At 49.1% G+C, this 19,030-nt stretch overlaps 1 protein-coding gene across 3 annotated transcripts; it reads left to right on the top strand.

Annotated features, from left to right (window-relative positions):
- Window positions 1-3,874: 3,874 nt before the first annotated feature.
- LOC102949752 lies at window positions 3,875-18,780 on the top strand. 3 transcript variants are annotated; one of them, XR_006211997.1, is made up of 6 exons: window positions 3,875-3,944; window positions 4,358-4,465; window positions 10,774-10,867; window positions 12,507-14,330; window positions 14,527-14,636; window positions 18,707-18,780. XR_006211997.1 is itself a non-coding variant. In XM_042969928.1 (5 exons), the coding sequence occupies exons 4-5, from the start codon at window positions 13,746-13,748 to the stop codon at window positions 14,995-14,997; spliced, it is 1,056 nt and encodes a 351-aa protein (XP_042825862.1). In that variant the 5' UTR covers window positions 3,875-3,944; window positions 4,358-4,465; window positions 10,774-10,867; window positions 12,507-13,745; the 3' UTR covers window positions 14,998-15,163. The 3 variants fall into 3 exon arrangements, 2 of the variants coding, with proteins under 2 accessions (XP_042825862.1, XP_042825863.1); XM_042969928.1 differs by lacking the exon at window positions 18,707-18,780 and having other exon boundaries at window positions 14,527-15,163; XM_042969929.1 differs by lacking the exons at window positions 4,358-4,465; window positions 18,707-18,780 and having other exon boundaries at window positions 3,899-3,944; window positions 14,527-15,163.
- Window positions 18,781-19,030: the final 250 nt, after the last annotated feature.

The raw sequence follows: 19,030 nt of genomic DNA, 5'->3' as shown, positions 1-19,030 counted from the left end.
GCCCAGAGCAAAAGACAAAAAGGCCCCCATGAAATTCTGCTACATTCCCTGGGCATGTCACAGATCCTTTTGAAAGCCGCTGCCTTGAAATTGCCAGCGTTGCTTAAGCCAGAGGTTTTCCATCGGGTGGATTTGTCCTCCAGGAGACATCTAGTGATGTCTGGAGACATTTTTGGTTGTCATAACTGGCAGAACAGTGGGGTGCCACTTGGCAACTAGTGGATGCTGCTGAACACCTTCTAATGCCCAAGACCGTCCCTCAACAAAGAATTACCTAGCCCCAAATATGCCAAAGTAAAGAAACCATGCCCAGAACTACAGCCAACTTTTCCAGAGTCTAAATTGATCAGGGCTGCACTAACAGTCCTATACCTTTGATTGTAACAAATGATATCATTAACTGATTTATACCCAATGTGTCTAGGGGCGCCTGAGTGGCTCAGTCGGTTGAGCGACCGACTTCGGCTCAGGTCATGATCTCACAGTTTGTGAGTTCGAGCCCCGCATCGGGCACTGTGCTGATAGCTCAGAGCCTGGAGCCTACTTCTGATTCTGTGTCTCCCTCTCTCTCTGCCCCTCCCCCACTCATGCTCTGTCTCAGAAATAAATAAACACACACAAAAAAAATTTATACCCAATGTGTCTTATAGTAGTCTTTTTGACCATTTTGCAGCATTCCTAATTGGTGTGAGAAAAAAAAAAAGAATCTACTTATTTTTCTGAGTAATCTAAATTTTAGCATTGTAGGGGCGCCTGGGTGGCTCAGTCAGTTGAGTGTCCGACTTTGGCTCAGGTCATGATCTCGCGGTCTGTGAGTTCGAGCCCTGTGTTGGGCTCTGTGCTGACAGCTCAGAGCCTGGAGCCTGCTTTGGATTCTGTGTCTCTCTCTCGCTCTCTCTGCCCCTCCCCCACTTGTGCTCTGTCTCTCTCTCTCTGTCAAAAATAAATAAACATTAAAAAAAAGTTTTTTTAATTTTAGCATTTTATCATGGACATCATAAAACATAGATAAGCCCCACTTTTGACCATTCTTCTTCCCTTCCCCATCAATGGTGTGGGGTGCAGCTTCGGGAATGTTCTACCTATCAGTGCCCTATGTGGAGGGGAGCTCCAGTGGTAACTTCATGGTTCTAGGCAGCTGTGGAAGCCAGGCCTACAATTGTCCCTTTCCCTCCACCTTGGCCCACAAAATGGCAGCTCCTAAAGGTCTCAGAATGGTTGCTGGGTGGGCTGAGGTTACAGTGGCCTCAGTGGGTTAGCTGGGAACAAGCTTGTCACTCGCCTCCCTCTCCAGGCAGCAGAGATGATTACAAATGTTTCATTTCTCATTTCGGGTCGTGTTTTCTAGGCATAATGTTCCTACTGATTTCCTTATAGATGTTTTGAAACAGTCAGATAAACTCTTCAGAGGAAGTTACTATAAACTACGGAATACGTGGCTTTATCAGTTTATAAAAGTAATGCAAATTCTTTACTGTAAAACATGGAAGATGCACAAAAGTAAAATTTAATTCCTCATACTTCCACTATCCAGAGATGGTATTACCATTAAGATTTTGTTAATTTCCCTTGTAATTTTTTCATAACAATATAAATGTATACATAGAGTGTACATGTGGGTATATAGATCTTATACTCACAAAAAATATATTTCTAGTCGTGTTGTGTTTAGAAAATTGGAATCCTTTCTAGTAACACATGCTTCTTAACTGTTTTGGGGTTTTTTTGAGCATTTTCCTCTGGCCATGAATCTCATGTAGCTTTTTAAATTACCTTTCAGGAGGGTTGTAGGAGCATGACCACCTAGCATTTTACCAGCCTTGACTTTTATCCAAAAGTGGGGGAGTCTTTTCTACATGTTTCCAGGGAGAGTAAAAAGTGATACAGCCTCTGTGAAGGGCAGCTTATCAGTTGCTATCTAAAATTACAGACACACACAGGGTGCCTGGGTGGCTCAGTCTGATAAGCTTCAGACTTCGACTTCATGATCTCGTGGTTCACGAGTTCAAACCCCATGTCAGGCTCTGTGCTGACAACTCAGAGCCAGGATCCCGCTTCTCAGATAATGTGTCTCCCTCTCTCTCTGCCCCTCCCCCACTAATACTCTGTCTCTCTCTCTCTCTCAAAAATAAAACATTAAAAAAAAATTTTTTAACAAAAATTAAAATTATAAATACACACACTTTTTGTCTCAGTAAACCTGTTGCTGGGAGATATATTTGTACATTGTAGACTGTACATGGTTTCACTATGGTATTGATTTCAGAAGTAAAATTTGTAAACAACCTCAGTGTCCACCCTGGGGAACTGGGTTAGTGATTGCTGGAATGGAGCATGACACAGTCTTAAAAATGGGGACTGTCTTTATGTACTAATATGGGAAAGAGCTCCAAGATACATTGTTAAATGAAAAGGTGTAAAACAGTATGTAAAGTATGTTTCCATTTGTGTAAAAAATCCTTTGCTTACACACACACACACACACACACACACACACACACACACAATATCTCCTAAGGGTATAAAGTAACCAAGCATACTAGTTGCTCTTGGGGAGGAGAAGTGGGGGGAAAGGGATGAGGAATGATTTTCACTTTATATCTTTTGGTATTTTTGGAATTTTGAAATATGTAAAAGTATTACCAGTTCAAAAAATAAATTTAAATTAAAAATCTCAACTCTTTCAAGTTAAAGTAAGTTTGATAATTGGTTTCATTGTTTTCTGTCATACACACACACACACTAAATTCTTAGCCACACCTGTTCTTATATAGGCACACATGCATGAACCTTGAGTTAATGGAACCAGTTAAGTATAAAATAGCTTTGACTTCACACATTTTCCTGCAAGCTATTTTAGCACATATATTTCTAAGTTATTAAATTCCCTGTATCAGCCCAAATTATGCCCACACGTAAATTGTGGCCAACAGCCAAGTTCCCCATTTTCAGTATCTCCTTGTACATCCTCAGAGAGATTCAAGTCATTTGTGCAAAAGGTAACTGGTAAGAAATCTGCATCGTCTAAAGAACAGTCTCCTATAGGTCTCCTTGTAAGGAGATCCAAGGTGAACATCTAGATGTACCAAGTTGTCCATCATAATCACTAGCTAGGTATAGCTATTTAGATGTAATTTTAAATTCACCCAAAATTAGTAAATATTGAGTTCTTCAAACACATTAGCCACATTCCAACTGCTCAGTAGTTACAAATAGAACATCTCCCTCAACCTTAGAAAGCTCTTGCACAATTCTAGTCTAAGATAAGTGGCTGATTTCTTTAATCTCCCCTTGTGATCAACTGACCAGTGGGAAGGAAGGGTAGAGAAGGTTAGCCTGCACATCAGGAGTCGACTCACCAGGCACAGCAGAGTGCTGTGCATGGTTTTCTATGCGGGCTTCACTAAAAAATGAAAACAAAAAGGACGTAATTGGGAGAAATGAGCATATGACTATATAGAAGGTAATGGTGTGGTTTCTTGAGTAATTGGAAGAATTACTGGTTCTTAGAGGGCATTTGCTGAAGCTTTACAGGATGCACAGGGCTCAGGGGTTGGGGGGGGGGGGGGTGGGAATACCCCAAACTATAGTTAGACGAGTGTGGGCGTACGTGAGTGTGCGAAGGGAAAGAAAAAAGTCCGCTGCATATCTGCAAGAACTTACATAGATCCATGCGTGTTCATATCCGTCTGGTCCCCCGCGACAGCGGCTCATCAACACGTTCCCACGCTCCCTTCGTGGCTCGTCGCCCTCTGGACTCCATTTCCCACAAGGCGAGTCACCTGTGCCGGCCCCTGGTATGCAGCGGGCAGGGTCCCCTCCGAGGCCCAGTCCCGAGCCGAGCGCGGGCCGTCGGCGGAAGTGAGAGCCGGAAGTGCCTTCGGCGTGTGCGGAGGCTGGCGGCTGGCGGCGCTGCGCGCCTCTGACAGGGGCCCGCGGCCGAGGTGAGTCTGCGGTCCCGGCGTGGTGGCTTTCGTGAGTGTGAGGGACGACGAGTTCCGCGTGTACGCAGCGGGAGTGACTGGTGGCCGGGTGGGGCTCGGAGGGGAGCGCGGGCCCGGCGATGGGTCGCGGGAGGTCGTGGGGGAGGGGAGAGAGGAGGGACCGTGTGCGCGTGCCGCAGGGTATGAGGAAGAGACCTATGCGTGCCCATGAGACCTCAGCTGTGTGTGGCCGAGTGTGACACTGCACGTGTGCGTGTCAGAGGAGGGCTGTCTTGCATGTGAGGTACCACCCGAGTGTGTATATGAGATGTCGGGGGTGCGGGGGGGGAGGGACGCAGTGCGTCACTTGTCTGTGTAGGTGTGTCCTGAGGTGTGTGCACGTGGCTGAGTGTGTCACCACCTGTGCGTTTCAGAAGTGAAGGGTGTATTGCATACGAAGCACCACCTGTGTGGGCAGATGAGACCTCCTGTGTGTGGGGACCCCAGCACAGCCCTTGCCTGTGTCTGCAGTGTGACCTCAGGTATGTGCATTTGACTGGGCATGTTACCGCTGGTGCATGTCAGAGAAGAGCGTATTGCATGTGTGACACCATTTGTGTGTGTGTGTGTTTTTTATTAAATTTTAATGTTTATTCATTTTTGGGAGACAGAGACAGAGCATGAGCAGGGAAGGAGCAGAGAGAGGGAGACACAGAATCTGAAGCAGGCTCCAGGCTCTGAGCTGTCAGCACAGAGCCTGACGCGGGGCTCGAACTCATGAACTGTAAGATCATGACCTGAGCCGAAGTCAGATGCTCAACCGACTGAGCCACCCAGGCGCCCCATGTGTGACACCATTTGTGTGTGCAGATGAGACTTCAGGTGTGTGTGAGTGGTCAGGTGTGTCGCCGTGCATGTCTGTGTGGGGAAGGGGTGTTTTGTGTGTGTGACACCTCCTTTGTGTCTGCAGGTGTGAACTCAGGTGCGTGCTTATGGCCCATACCCCTTAGCTATCACTCCCCATTCCCCTTTTCCGCAGCCTCTGGCAACCATTAATCTTTCTGTTAATTCCCTCTTAATTAATCTTTCACTGTTCCGGACATGTGATATAAATTAAATGGGACCATACAATGTATGGGTTTGTTGTGTCTGGCTTTTTTCACTGAGCATGTTTTTTTTTTTTTTAATTTATTTTTTTTAACGTTTTATTTATTTTTGAGACAGAGAGAGACAGAGCATGAACGGGGGAGGAGCAGAGAGAGAGGGAGACACAGAATCGGAAGCAGGCTTCGGGCTCCGAGCTGTCAGCCCAGAGCCCGACGCGGGGCTCGAACTCACGGACCGTGAGATCGTGACCTGAGCTGAAGTCGGCCGCTTAACCGACTGAGCCACCCAGGCGCCCCATGAGCATGTTTTTAAAGTCCATCCATGTTGTGCTATGTGTCAGTACTTCATTCATTTTTATAGCTGAGTAATACTCCATTATATGGATATACCAGTTTGTTTACCCAAATAATGCTGCTGTGAACATTCACTTACAGGTTTTTGTGTAGACATGTGTTTTCCATTTGGGGGAAGGAAGCAGTTGGGTCTGTCCCAGGGAAGCCCACGTGTATGGCCACACCCACTCCCTGTTGCCTTTGCTCACCCAGCAGTGCTCCATTTTCCAGAATTCCAGCCCTGAGCCCCTAAGTGAGTGCCAGAAGCCTGATTGCCGTATGGGAGTAGATGGGAGGAGGCGGTGGCTCTCTCCCACAACCTGGGCTCTTTGTCTGGGACTAAGACCGCATGCCCCCTGTCCTGTAACTGCTGAGGTCAAGCAGCCCAGAGACGGAGCAGAGTAGCAGGCAATGGAACCTGAGGAGCCAGGTGAGGCACATGGCAGGGTGGTGGTCACAGGGCTGGACATTTTCAGAAACTAGATCTTCCTCAAAACATGCGCTGCTCCTGCTGCCTTCACTCTGCTGCCCTGCCATCCTCAGCCTAGTCCAGACTGTCACCTCTTCACAGGTCTCCTGCCTCCCCCTGCCCCCTCTGTTGCTCTCCACACAGCACCAGAGGGGTCTTTACACCCTGAACAGTGAGGCCACCTCTACCTTAAACCTTCCGTCCCTGCCCTGGCTGTCACAGCAGGTCGGCAATCTCTCCCTGTAAAGCACTGGGTAGCAAATGTTCTCAGCTTTGCAGGCCAAGAGGCAAAACCAAGGATGTCAAATCAAGTAGATACTTATCTAACGAGAGAGAAAACACATACCCACACGTTTTTTTTCTTTGTGCTGATGAAATCCAGAACTTCACTGAATGCTGAAATCTGAATTTCACTTAACGTTAATCTGATGACTTTTCCTTCCCAACCACTTAAAAATGGAAAAACTATTCTCAGCTCATGGTCTCTGCAGAAATAGGCAGTAAGTGGAGCCGACTTTGCTGACCCCTAATTTGACCAGATCCACACTTCCCATGCCTTCTGAGCCCTGCATGACCTGACTTCTTCCTGTTTACAGGCCTCACCTATAGCTCTCCCTTGGCCCACCCCCTGGTTGCTGAATAGCATTTAAATTTAGGTATTACCTCAGAGGCCCTCCCTAACCACCTGACCCAAAACAGGTGCCACACACATCTACATTATGGGTTTTTTTTTTTAGCACTTTTACACATTTTACACATGTGTTTTTTACACATTTGAAGACTTTATACTTGTTCCCATTCATCATAGACTGCAAGTTTCATGATATCGTGCACAGTCCATGGAGTATTTGTTGAATGAATGAATAAACAGCCTTCACTATTACCCAGTTTTACAGATAAAAAACCCAGGCCTCAGGGGATTGAACAACCCAAGGTCACCCAGCAGAGAGTGGTAAGGTGGATTTGATTCTAGGTCTGACAGACTCCACTTATCCCTCACACTCACTGTCTCCAGTCTAGGAATGACACTGGGAGGAAGGTGTGGGTACTGGGTGCATCAGGGCCCCAGGGATCAGTTCTCTACTTTCACCCCTGTGCGGAGGGGCAAAAGGCCTCACATCAGCCCTTCCCTACTGGGAGTCTGTCAGGAACTGAATTCAAGACAGCTGGGACTATCGCTTTTCCCCTCTTCTGAGCACTTGCCTACTTGGTATCTCACTTTGTCCCCAAACAGTCTCTGTAGAGGCATCCTGACAGGTGTCTGCTACCAGTGATGTCCATAAAACTGATAGCATGGGGCTGAATCCTCAGACTATTACACAGCATACGATTTACTTTGTATAAAGTTCAAGAATAGGCACAGCTCATGTGTGCTGTCAGAAATCCCAGCAGCAATCACCCTGGGGCTGGGTAGGGCTTTGCCTGGAAAGTGTGCCTGGTGGGAGCTGTCCATAGTTCTGAAAAGTCCTAGTGCTGAGCTGTCCAAAATGGTAGCTAACAGCCACATGTAGATATTAAAATGTGAATCAGTTAGACTTCAAATTACACATCCAGTTTCTCAGTCACACCACCTGTGTTTTTTGCTGTTCAGGAGCCACATGGGGCATATGGCTGCTGAACTGGACAGCACAGCTCCAGGACATTTCCATCCTCAGAAAGTTCTAGAGCTTAGTCTGGATGGTTGCTACACAGATGTGTACATTGGTCAAAACTGATTGAGCTGAGCACTCATACCTCTATTAACAGTGTATCTTTTTGAGAGCATAGACTCAAGTCTGACTGACTACCTGAGTTCACATCCTCACCTATCACTTGCTTCACACCTTTGATTTAATCTCTCTGTGGCCCCCTTTCCCCACTTGTATAAGAGGGTGATGATAGTACCTCTTTTTCCTCATGTTAGGGAACTTGGCCAGCATTGGACAATAACCCCTTGAGAAGTTTGCAGCCTGGGCGTGGTGTGGAGCCACAGCTGCCCATAGGGACTCAGCCTAGGCTCATGGGTAGTTTCTGTTTTAGAGGCGGGGGTCTGAGGCCCAACTTCCAAGCGTTGAATCAGAGGGCCACTTACTGTGGAGGCCTGAGCTCAGTGACCCCCTGCCCAGCCTGGGAGCCAGGACAGGATGGAGGGTGTAAAGGTGGTGTGGCTTCTGGCAGCAGGGGCACCATGAGGTGTTCCTGTGTTATATTATATTTCACAAAGGCTTTCTGAGACTTAGTGCCATCCATCCTCCTGTCCTTTTTGTACCCAAGAAGAAATAGGTCCAGAGCAGGGATGTGGCCAGTTAGTGGCACATGGTGGAACTGCAGTTTCTGGGCTTCCTACTCCAAGTATTTTTCATCCTCTGGATCACCATGGGTCCATGGCAGCTATATAGACCCCTTCACCAGAGCCCAGGTGGGCTGCCACATCCCCAGACTAATTCTGGGGGGTATGGGTCCACGTGGATACAGCCTTCTCCACAGGACTCATTATCTTGGTTGGTCATGGGTGGGGACATGTGGGGGTGCTTCCCCGCAGAAGCTCAATTCAAGCAAGCGTCTTCCCCCTTGACGCCTAGTTTCCTTAGTGTAAGATGGGTCTGGTAGTGTTGATCCTAACCATCACTCTCAGGAACAGAGTGAGGATCAAGTGAGCTGATGTAAGGGGCCCACAGCATGCCTGCCATATGTTAGGGGCTCTGGTTCTGCCAAGCCCTGGAAGGTAAGCAGGAGCAACACTTGTGGGAGGGTCTGGACTGGGAGGGCTGGAGCCCCTGGGAGAGAGGCTAGTGGCCCGTGAGGGGAGGGATGTGAGGTGAGGGGCCTTTGGGGCTTGTGTCTCTGGGACCTGAGGGCAGATCTGGCCTCTCTCATATCTCCTGCCCTCCCGCAGTTCTTCCTTTTCAGGGGAGTGTCAAGGAGGACGAGCCCAAGGCCCAAGATGCTGCATTCCCAGCAGATGCCTTCCACATGAGTTTCCCATAATGCCAGCAGTCCCAGCAGGCATACTCCTTTCTGCCCTTGCTTCTGTGATACTTCTACTCCTCAGCACAGGACTAGAGCCGCAACCCCCAAGGAGCATGAGTTCTGGGACAAGGTGCCTTCCTCTGCCCTGGCCATTCCTCCTGTCTTCCTTCTGTCTTCACTCCAGGGTGGCGCTTAATGACCCTGTCAATCTAAGGCACCTTGGAGGAAGTCCCATGCCTGGGAAGATCTGGGACACAGGCTGTTTATGGTCACACTGTTTATCCAGGATCCAGGAAAGGGACAGAGCAGAGCCTGGCATGTACAGACACCTGGAAGATATTAACAGGCAAATGAATGAATGGTGGCATGAACAGTGTCTAGATAGGTGGTTGGGGGTTTTGGGTGGTAAGTAGTTGCTCTGAAAGTGCTGCCTCCTGACAGGCCCTTTTTTTAACGGGGTCCCCAAGAAGACAGCCACACACACGGGCAGAGGGATTATTGCCACAAGCTAGGAGTGCCGCTGTGGAGCAGTAAAATTCAGGTTGGGGACACTTAATGGCCTCGGAGCACATGTGGCTGGTGTCAGATGCCATCCCATCCTCCAAGCCTCCCCTGCCCAACCTTAAAGGGGATGCAGACCATGCAGGTGTGATAGATGTCTTTGTGGGGGGCTGGTAAGGGCCATCCAGCTGTCCCTCTGGTGGCCACAAAGCTGAGTGTTTTGGGAAGTGATGAGGAATCACTGTGTCTTTTTTTTTTTTTTTAAGTTCAATTCTTTTTTTTTAACATTGCATTTATTTATCTTGAGTGTGTGTGTGTGTGTGTGTGAGAGAGAGAGAGAGAGAGAGAGCGCGAGCGGGGGGGGGGGGCAGAGAGAGAGGGAAAGAGAGAGAATCCCAAGCAGGCCCTGCACTGTCAGCTTGGAGCCCAATGTGGGGCTCAAACCTATGAACCGTGGATCGTACCAGAGCCAAAACCAAGAGTCGGATGCTCAATCGACTGAGCCACCCAGGCACCCAAAATCATTGTGCTTTAATCTGTTTAGACTCCCATAACAAAATACCATGAACTCTGTGGCTTAATCGACAAAGTTAGTTCTCACAGTTTTGAAGGCTAGAAGTCCAAGATGAGGGTGCCAGCAGGCCTGGGTTCTGCTGAGAGCTCTCTTCCTGGCTTGTACACAAGCTGCCTTCTCTCTGTGTCCTCACACACTGGGTAGAAAGCAAGGTGAGAACATGCACACTTTGGTTTTTCCCTCTTCTTATGAGGGCACTAGTCCCATCCTGGGTCCTCATCCTCATGACCTCATCTAAACCTAATCCCCGCCAAGGACCCTACTTCCAAATGCCTTTTCACTGAGGGGTAAAACTTTAACAGAGAAGACACAACTATTCAGGTAGGACCATGGCACCCAGTGTCAAGGTGATAATAGTGCCACTCACAGAATGAGCCACCCCTCCAACCATGACCATAGGATGTTTCCCAGAGCATTCACATTCTGCTGTTCCTTATGGGGCTGGCTCTGGCCAGACAGTACCCACGGCTGAGCCACTGCATGTGGGATGTTTCAGAAGCCGGTGACATTTAGGGATGTGGTGGTGGACTTCACATGGGAGGAATGGGGGCTTCTGGGCCCCACACAGAGGATCCTGTACCATGATGTGATGCTGAGGAACTACAGCAACTTGGGTCCCTGGGTGAGGTTTCCCTGTCTCTTCTTCATCCATGTCACATGTCTGTTTCCACATGTGTTCACTACATGGGTGTATTTATCCCCTGCCTTGTCCCCAGTAACCCACACCCAGATAGGTCCTTGCTCTGACCTGTGTCCCCCAGTTGGGTCCCTTCTGTGCAGAGTGGACACCCTTTCCCACATCACCAGGGAGAGACCTCTACTGTGCCTGAGACACACACACTGCATTACTGGGCCTGTTGGGTTCTGGCTGGCTTGTGACAACAGCACCAACATTTCCCTTCTACTTTCTAACTATAGGCAGGACTCCCCGGCTGCAAACCAGATGTGATCTCCAAGCTGGAACAGTGGGAAGACCCCTGGACTATGGAGACAGATGTTCTGAGAGGTCCAGGTGAGTGAAGTAAAGGTCTATCAGGTCAGTTTTTTTTATTAATTTCTCCCCCTAACTTTGACGTATAATTGACAGTTAAAAATTGTGTATATTTAAAGTGTAGAACATGGTGTTTTGATATACATTGTGAATGATTACCACAATCCAAATAATAGATATATCCATCTCCTCACATAGTTGCGATGTTTTTTTCTGTGGTGGGAATGCTTACAGTCAACTAACTGTCTTAGGAAATTTCTAGTATATAGTACAGTGTTATAACTACAGTCACCATGCTTCAGATCAGTTTATTTCTCCTCCTGGGGCAAGGAGGTGCAGTGTATATCCAACAGAAAAGAGCTAGTAGGTGCAGGAGCCTGAAAACAAACCCGACAGTCATTTAACAGTCTCTTCGTTCACTTCCCCCAGCATCTGACAGCCACTAATCTGTCTTCTGTCTCTATGATTTGCATCTTCTGAACTTTTCATATAAGTGAAGTTTATATAAATATATTCATATAGATACATATAAATTCACTTATTTTTCACAAAGATACATGTGTTACTATGGTGGCCTTTCTGTATCTGGCTTCTAACCCTTAAGAATAGTTCTCTATGAGGGGCAACTGGGTGGCTCAATTGGTTAAGCATCCAATTTCGGCTCAGGTCATGATCTCACAGCTTGTGAGTTTGAACCCAATGTCAGGCTCTGTGCTGATACCTTGGAGCCTGGAGCCTGCTTCAGATTCTGTGTCTCCCTCTCTCTCTGCCCCACCCCCGCTCATGCTCTGTCTCTCTCCCCTTCAGAAATAAAAAAACATTAAAAAAAAAAAAAAAGAATAGTTCTCTATGAGCATTCGCGTGCAGGTTTCTGTTTTCCATTCTGTTGACCAGGCCCTGTTCTAGTGAGGGCGTGGTTGTAAAATAGTGGCAGCTGACAGGTGAGGCAGCTCTCGGTGGCCTTGGCCCATGACTTTCTGTGCTCTGTTCTACCACTTTTCCTCCCTACTGGGCAGAAGAGAGTTGACAGCAGGCATGAGGCCACCATTCTCAGAGAGGCCTAGCACAGGGTTGGCCTTTGGCTGGTGTCTGGCAACTTGGATTATGGTAGGATCCCCCCATTCCCTAAACGATAAGAATGGCTCACTGCACCCAAGCCATTTGTACAAACAACTTGATTTACACTGAATCCCTACTTTCCTTCTGGGATCCCGGAATTTTGGTACGTGCTACACAGCCAGTGCCTGCATGGCCAGCCTCTAGTAAAACCCTAAGCTCTGAGCCTCTGACAAACTGTAGACAACACTTCAGTGTCAGAATCCAGAGCTGGAGGGGTTAGGTGCATGCTGTGTGGCTCCACTGGGAGAGGACTCTGCCCCTGCGCCTTTTCCCTTTGTTGATTTTGCCTGGTGTCCTTTTGCTCTAATCAGTCACAACCGTGAGTATGACTCTGTGCTGAGAACTGTGTGAGGAGTCACCAAGCCTGTGGGTGGTCTTCCAGACCCTGATCCATTCACTCTTCTGTCCTCAACTGCAAGAGCCCTGCTGAAAGCCACATACCTGCACTGTCCAGTCTGACTGCTGCGGTTCTGTCCATCTTCCCGATTGGCTGTGCATGTTCAGGTTGGATCCTGAGCATACTTCTTTGCTTATTTTTCAGGCTCAAAGCCTGGGCCCCGAGCTGCATGGCTACCTCTAGACAAAGGTGCTCTGCTTCGGGGGCAGATGACAATGGGACTCACAAGGCAGGATTTCTGGCACACCATCGTGAGAGAAGTCACAGAGCATGAAGGCCAGGTGACAGACACTGCCGAGCAGTGACACGCAGCCAGAGGAAGAAGAGCCCAGAGTGGAACCTTGCAGGAACTTTCTTCTGGCGCCCATTCCTTGTTGAGCATCAGGGCAATCCCCAGTGGTGCAAGATCTCACAAGCCAGGTTGGCAAGAAGGGCCTCACCTGTGTTTCAGTCCTAGATCGGGGGTGCCCTGACAAGGAGACTATATGTGTATGGAAGCCCTCAGCTCTCTTCCAGGCCTTAGTCGCCCACGAGGAGTTCACACTGAGGAGGATACATTGGTGTATGGTGGGTGCAAAGATGGCTTTAGCAAGAACGCATGCCTTGCGGGCTATCAGTGGGTTCCCACTAAATGGAAGGCCCTACACATGCAAGGAATGTGGGAAGGCCTTTGGACAGACACACATGTCATTCAGCACCAGAGAACCCACACTGGCAAGAAGCTGTACACATGCTGGCAATGTGGACAGGCCTTCAGCAAGAACTCGTGCCTCGTAAGCACCATGCATCCACACAGGTGAAAAGCCCTATGCGTGTGGCTACTGCAGCAAGCGCTTCTGAGAGAGCTCGTCCCTGGCCAAGAACCAGCAGGTACACACAGGCAAGAAGCATATACCTGTGGTGAGCGCAGGCATGCCTTCAGCCAGAGCACTCACCTCGTACAGCACCAGCGAGTCCACATTGGGGAGAAGCTGTTCACCTGTCATGAGTGTGGCAGAGCCTTCACCAACTCCTCGGCCCTCCTGGTCCACCACAGAACCCACGAAAGAGAGCAGCCATATGAGTGTCACACATGCTGCAAGGTGTTCAGCCTCAGCTCATCCCTGACCGAGCACGAGCGCTGCCACACAGGAGAGAAGCTATACACGTGCCAGGAATGTGGGAAAGCCTTCAGCTAGATCTAGTCCCTCAGCAAGCACCTGAGGACATACACGGGTGAGAAGCCATATGCATGCAATGCCTGTGGCCACGCCTTCAGCCAGAGTTCCTCCCTGGCCAAGCACCAGTGAGTGCACACCAGCAAGTGGCCCTACACGTGTGGAGAATGTGGGAAGACCTTCAGCCAGAGCTCCTACTTGACCCAGCACCTCAAGATCCATAGTGATGAGAAACCGTTTACATGCGATGAGTACAGGAAACCCTTCGGCAATTCTTCAGCCCTGGTCCTGCAGCAATGGGTGCACACGGGTGAGCGGCCCCACATGTGTGGAAAATGCAGGAGGACTTTCATCCAGAGCACGTTCCTCACTCCGCACAAGAGGATCCACACTGGGGAGAAGCCTTTTGTTTGTGGAGACTGTGGAAGGGCCTTTGTGCAGAGCTTCTCCCTCACCCTCCACCTCAGGACACACGCCGGGGAGAAGCCCAACAAGTGCAACGAGTGTGGCAAGGCTTACATCCAGATGTCACACCTCACTGAGCACTACCGGGTGCACACGGGGGGAACAGCCCTATGCGTGCCATGCATGCAGCAAAGCCTTCAGCCGCATCACCAGCGCGTCCACGTGGGTGCCAAGCCCTTCATATGCAGCCTGTGTCAGAAAACCTCCCTTGAGGCTGCGGCCCTTGTTCTGCATCAGAGGATTCATGCCAGACAGGAGCCCTTTGAGTGTCACAAATGTGGGAAAGCCTTCAGCTAGAGCAGATCCCTGGCCCAGCATTGGAGAATTCATTCCCAGGAGATGCCATGTGAGTGCAGCAACTATCAAAAAACCCTTGGCAATTGTTTGGTTCTCATCCATCAGTGAACTGGGGATGTGCCAGATGGGGTAGAGACCTTCTGTCTGTCCTTGGTGTGTTGTTCTTCATCCAGCAGGGGGCCCTGTGAGTGGCAGGAACTGTGCAGAGCAGCCCCCTTGCACATCATATACACTTCTCTCTGCAGGGTCACACGGTGAGAAAGCGGAGTGAGCCTTCAAGAGGAACAACAGCCCCTCCCATTCTCCATGCTCCGGGTTCCACAGATGTCCACCAGGTGGTAGGAGAGATCCACAGGTATGGATGGTCTTCTCAGCAGGCCTGGAACAGAGTTCATTTTGGTTTTTACCTCGGGGGAAAAATGAAATTTAAAAACAAAAAACTTAAAAGATGCTTTTATCAGTTGTTTGTGCCTTGTATTAACTCAGGCCACATGGTTTTAGATCATGTGGCTTGGTTTGAGGTTGTTTTGTTATTTTTGTTTTTTGTTTTTTGTTTTTTTGGCTTTGTTTTGTTCCTCTGCCAAAAAGTAAGGTTTATAATGCTGAAATGTGTGTGTGTCACAAAGCCCAGACCTTTAAAAAGACTTTGTGTGTCATTCATCAGCTTCAGCACAAAGACTTCATTAAAATCAGTCAAGACAGCGACATTCGTGTAAGACTTTAACACTTCATAAGCACTTTACACACATCACTCCATTTCATCTTCTCAGCAGCCATGGGGTGCAGATATTGTTAACCCCACTTCATAGAAAAGGAACTGAGATTTTGAGAAGTTAAACCACTTGCCTGAGGCCACCAGCTAGAAGCCACTCGTTTTTCAGGATGAAAACATGGGAGTTAGCAGATAGGGACAGAGTGGCAAACAGTTCCCCCATCCCTTTCAGTAAATGCCAGGGGTATTTACTGTAAGGAGGCAGCTCTAGAATTTAATGTTCCCTCGAGAATGTGAGATGGCGGGGTGATTGGGTCGCACCTGAAAAAGCAGGTCAAGTCCTCATCTGGCTGACTTGAGGCAAAGGCAAAAATAGGAGCTGGGCAGCCATTGCTCAGTCCAGACGTTGGTCACATGCCTCCTGGAGCCGTTCCTTTGTCCCAGCACAGGTGTGGTCTTTCACTTCTCTGCACAGCTTCACTCGGATTCTCTCTGGCCATCAGAGTACAGTCTGGCCTTGAAGCCGCTGCACTCAACCACCAAAGCCCATCTTTCCAGGTTCATTTCCAGCCATCCCACAGGCAGCCTTTGTTGTCCAATCCCAGCTTGTTTTGGTCTCCTGTCCTTGGTATCAGCTCCAGGGCACCTCCTCACTGGCTGAATCCCCTTGTGCCCCCCACGGCGGCACGGACCTTGTGTTGTCATTGTCCGTGTCCTCATTCAGAGCCCACCCTGGACCTAGAGCCCCTTTAGCACACATCCCTGTCTCATGCCTCTATAGACCCATCCCCTGTCACATGGCAGGACCCAAATCCACAGGGAATGAGTGAGTGAACCAGCGAGACACCAAATGCAAAACGACTGTAAGGGAGTCCCAAGACCACCTGCAGGTTCAGTGACTCACAAGGACTCCTAGAAGTCAGAAAAGGTAGAGATACTGTTTATTATAGTGAAAAGGATAAGATTATAATCACAAAGGTAGAAAGTACACAAAGAAATCCAGGAGACACCAGGTACAAGCTGCCATTTGTCCTGTCCCAGTGCAGTCACACAGACGGCTCCATACTTCCTGCTAAGAGTGACAATACACATGGAGTACTGGCAGCCAGGGAAGGTCACCCAAGCCTGCTGATATTTACCGGGGGTGACCACATACATGCAGAATGCCTGCATGACTGACCTTAGTTACTGAGCCTCAAGCTGTCTCAGAGATCAGCCTGGTACAGTGTGACTCAAGGTCCCATCATAAATCACAGACGTAGCCTAAGGCTCCCAGTAAGGAAAGACTCTTATCAGGCAGGATATTCCAAGGGCTTGCCATCCAAGGGCCAATCCATTCTTTGTAATATGCAGTCTGGACACCCCAGATCTGCTGAGTTCTACTCTATTGCACAATGACCCTGCACAGCTGGTGACCAGTGACACCTCCTTACCCAGCCAAGTGTCACAGCTTCTACCACAGCACACCAAAGAAGAGGTGTCAGCTGACCGGAGGCAGTGTAGGTCAGAATGCTCAGGAGTCTCCCAGGAGAAGAGGCAACTTGGTTTTGTAGGAGCAAGACTGCCTCAGGCAGTGCACCCTTGGGAGAGCGTTCCGCGTGAGCCCCAGGGACCAGGCTGAGAGGCAGGAAGACCTGGGCAGCTGGGGACCCTCTGAGGCACCACATGGCATGGATGGGGCAGGCTTGCAGTGGGCCGCCCACTCAGCCTCTGTAAAAATAGGGACCGTGTCTTGGCAGCAAGGTGGAGGGACGAGAAGGGATGTGACAGTGCCAGTCCTCAGCATACTTTGCTTCCTTCCCTCAAGGGGCGGTCAGGCGTAACCAGCTAAAACCAGTTCCATGCGTTTGGAGCCCAGCCCTCCCCAGATGAGTTCTGGGTCTTCACTCTCTGCTTCTGTCCCTCATGTTCCTTGTCTGTAAAATGGGGATGGTGACCCCCAGCCTGCAAGGATTTAACATGTTAACTGGTAGAGAAAGCGTATGTTGGGTGCGAGTGTTGTTGCACCAGGAAGCAGCCTCCCTCTGGGGCAGGTGAATGATGGTCACAGATTGGCTGCGGTCGGGTGATGAGAAAGAAGTGCAACCAACAACTAGCATGAATGGCCCTGCGGGAGTGTGGCTGGCCAGGGGGCGAGGGCAGCAGTTGTAGGGGCCTGGGCTTTCACATGGAAAAGACTGAGCTCTGCTGGCGCCCGATGGTCAGGGCAGAGGCTGACACAGCACCACACAGGAGCAGGGGCCTATCCGGAGAATGTCCCCAGGGCAATTCATTCTTTCTGTAAGGCCAGGTGGTCTTCAAGTTCTTTGTTACTATTGATTGCTCACCCGTGTTGTTCTTATATCAAACATCTGCGTGCAAAGAGCTGTCCAGATGCTGTGTGGAGGGCAGAGAGCTGTGGGCACTGGGGCACTGGCTGCAGGAGGCAGAGTCTGGGTATCCGGGCAAGGGGGAGTCCATGGGGCCTCAGGGCTCTCCGTTCACTCCTTGGGGTGGCCACTGGTGGGGTGTGCATCTGCACTTGAACACACGCTCACACAACATCACACACTCGCACGCTGACAAAGATTCTCTCCATGACCAAACTTCAGTCAGGCTGTTCTGAGGAGAGTTTGATGAGGCCTCAAACCTCGAGCTCCTGTGTCCTTTCTTATAGAGTCTAGTTCCAGGAAAAGTCTTGCTAAGTCAGTTTAGGGAGAATTTCACACCTTCCAAATATGATCACTCTCACTGTCTACTCAGGTTCCTCCCCCTCCCCGCCTTCCCCACCCTGTGATGTCTGATCCCCCTGGCCTGCCTTCAGCAAGAATCCTGTTAAATGTCCCCTTACCCCTGAGATTTTCTCTTTTTTTTTTTAATTTTTTTTAAATGTTTTACTTATTTTTAAGACAGAGACAGAGCATGAGCAGGGGAGAGGCAGAGAGAGAGAATCTGAAGCAGGCTCCAGGCTCTGAGCTGTCAGCACAGAGCCGGACGTGGGGCTCGAACTCACAAACTGTGAGATCATGACCTGAGCCGGAGTTGGACGCTCAACTGACTGAGCCACCCAGGCGCCCCGAGGTTTTCTCTTAGTAACTGTTTATCCGCTGGTACCCACCCTGCTTCCTGACTATAAATCCCCACTTGTCCTCACTGGATTCAGAATTGAGCCCAGTTCTATAATGAGGTCTATTTCCCACTTTGCAATAGTTTTTCTTAATAAAATCTGTTTTTACTACCTTAACTGCTGCTAGGAATAACTTTAACAACATGCACACTGCTGACATTCATTCCCACACTTCTACACTTCCACACACATTCCCCACGGTAGCTGGATGACCCTGGATGCCAAGGCAGCTACCTAGCAGAGGGAGCATCTGGGCCTCTCCCCCTGGAGTCCTGAGAGTGAGATTTGGCTGACACACACAGTGGTGGTATATGCCCCACCTTGGTGCTGAGATGGTCTGTGGGATGAAATCCAGGGCCTGCAGGCAGCTGCTACGTCCTCCAGGCAGGGGCTGGGCTGGTGGGAGAGCCTGCCTCTAGTAGGTGCCTCTGGGTATGTCTGCATGCATTCATACGTGTGTCTTTTCTTTCTTTTCTTCTTTCTTTCTTCCTTTCTTTCTTTCTTTCTTTCTTCTTTCTTTCTTTCTTTCTTTCTTTCTTTTCTTTTCTTTTCTTTTCTTTCTTTCTCCTTTCTTTCTTTCTTTCTTTCTTTCTTTCTTTCTTTCTAGAAAAAGAGAGCGGGGAAGAGGAACAGATAGAATCTCAAGCAGGCTGCATACTCAGCGTGGAGCCCAACAGAGGGCTTAATCCCACGACCCTGGGATCATGACCTAAGCTGAAATCAAGAGTCAGACGCTCAACAGATTTATCCACCCAGGTGCTCCTATGTCTATTTTTTTTTTATAACAGCTTTTTAAAATAAGATGGAATTCACGTTCACACTTCTAAAGTGTACAATTCAGTGGTTTGTAGTGTTTTCACAATGATGTGCCGCCACCACCACTAATTCCAGAACATTTTTATCACCCCAAACAAAAACCCAATATCCATTA

Source organism: Panthera tigris, chromosome E2 (genome assembly GCF_018350195.1).
Source record: "Panthera tigris isolate Pti1 chromosome E2, P.tigris_Pti1_mat1.1, whole genome shotgun sequence".
In the NCBI taxonomy this organism is placed as follows: Eukaryota; Metazoa; Chordata; class Mammalia; order Carnivora; family Felidae; genus Panthera; species Panthera tigris.
This window is presented reverse-complemented; position numbering and strand designations above follow the sequence as displayed.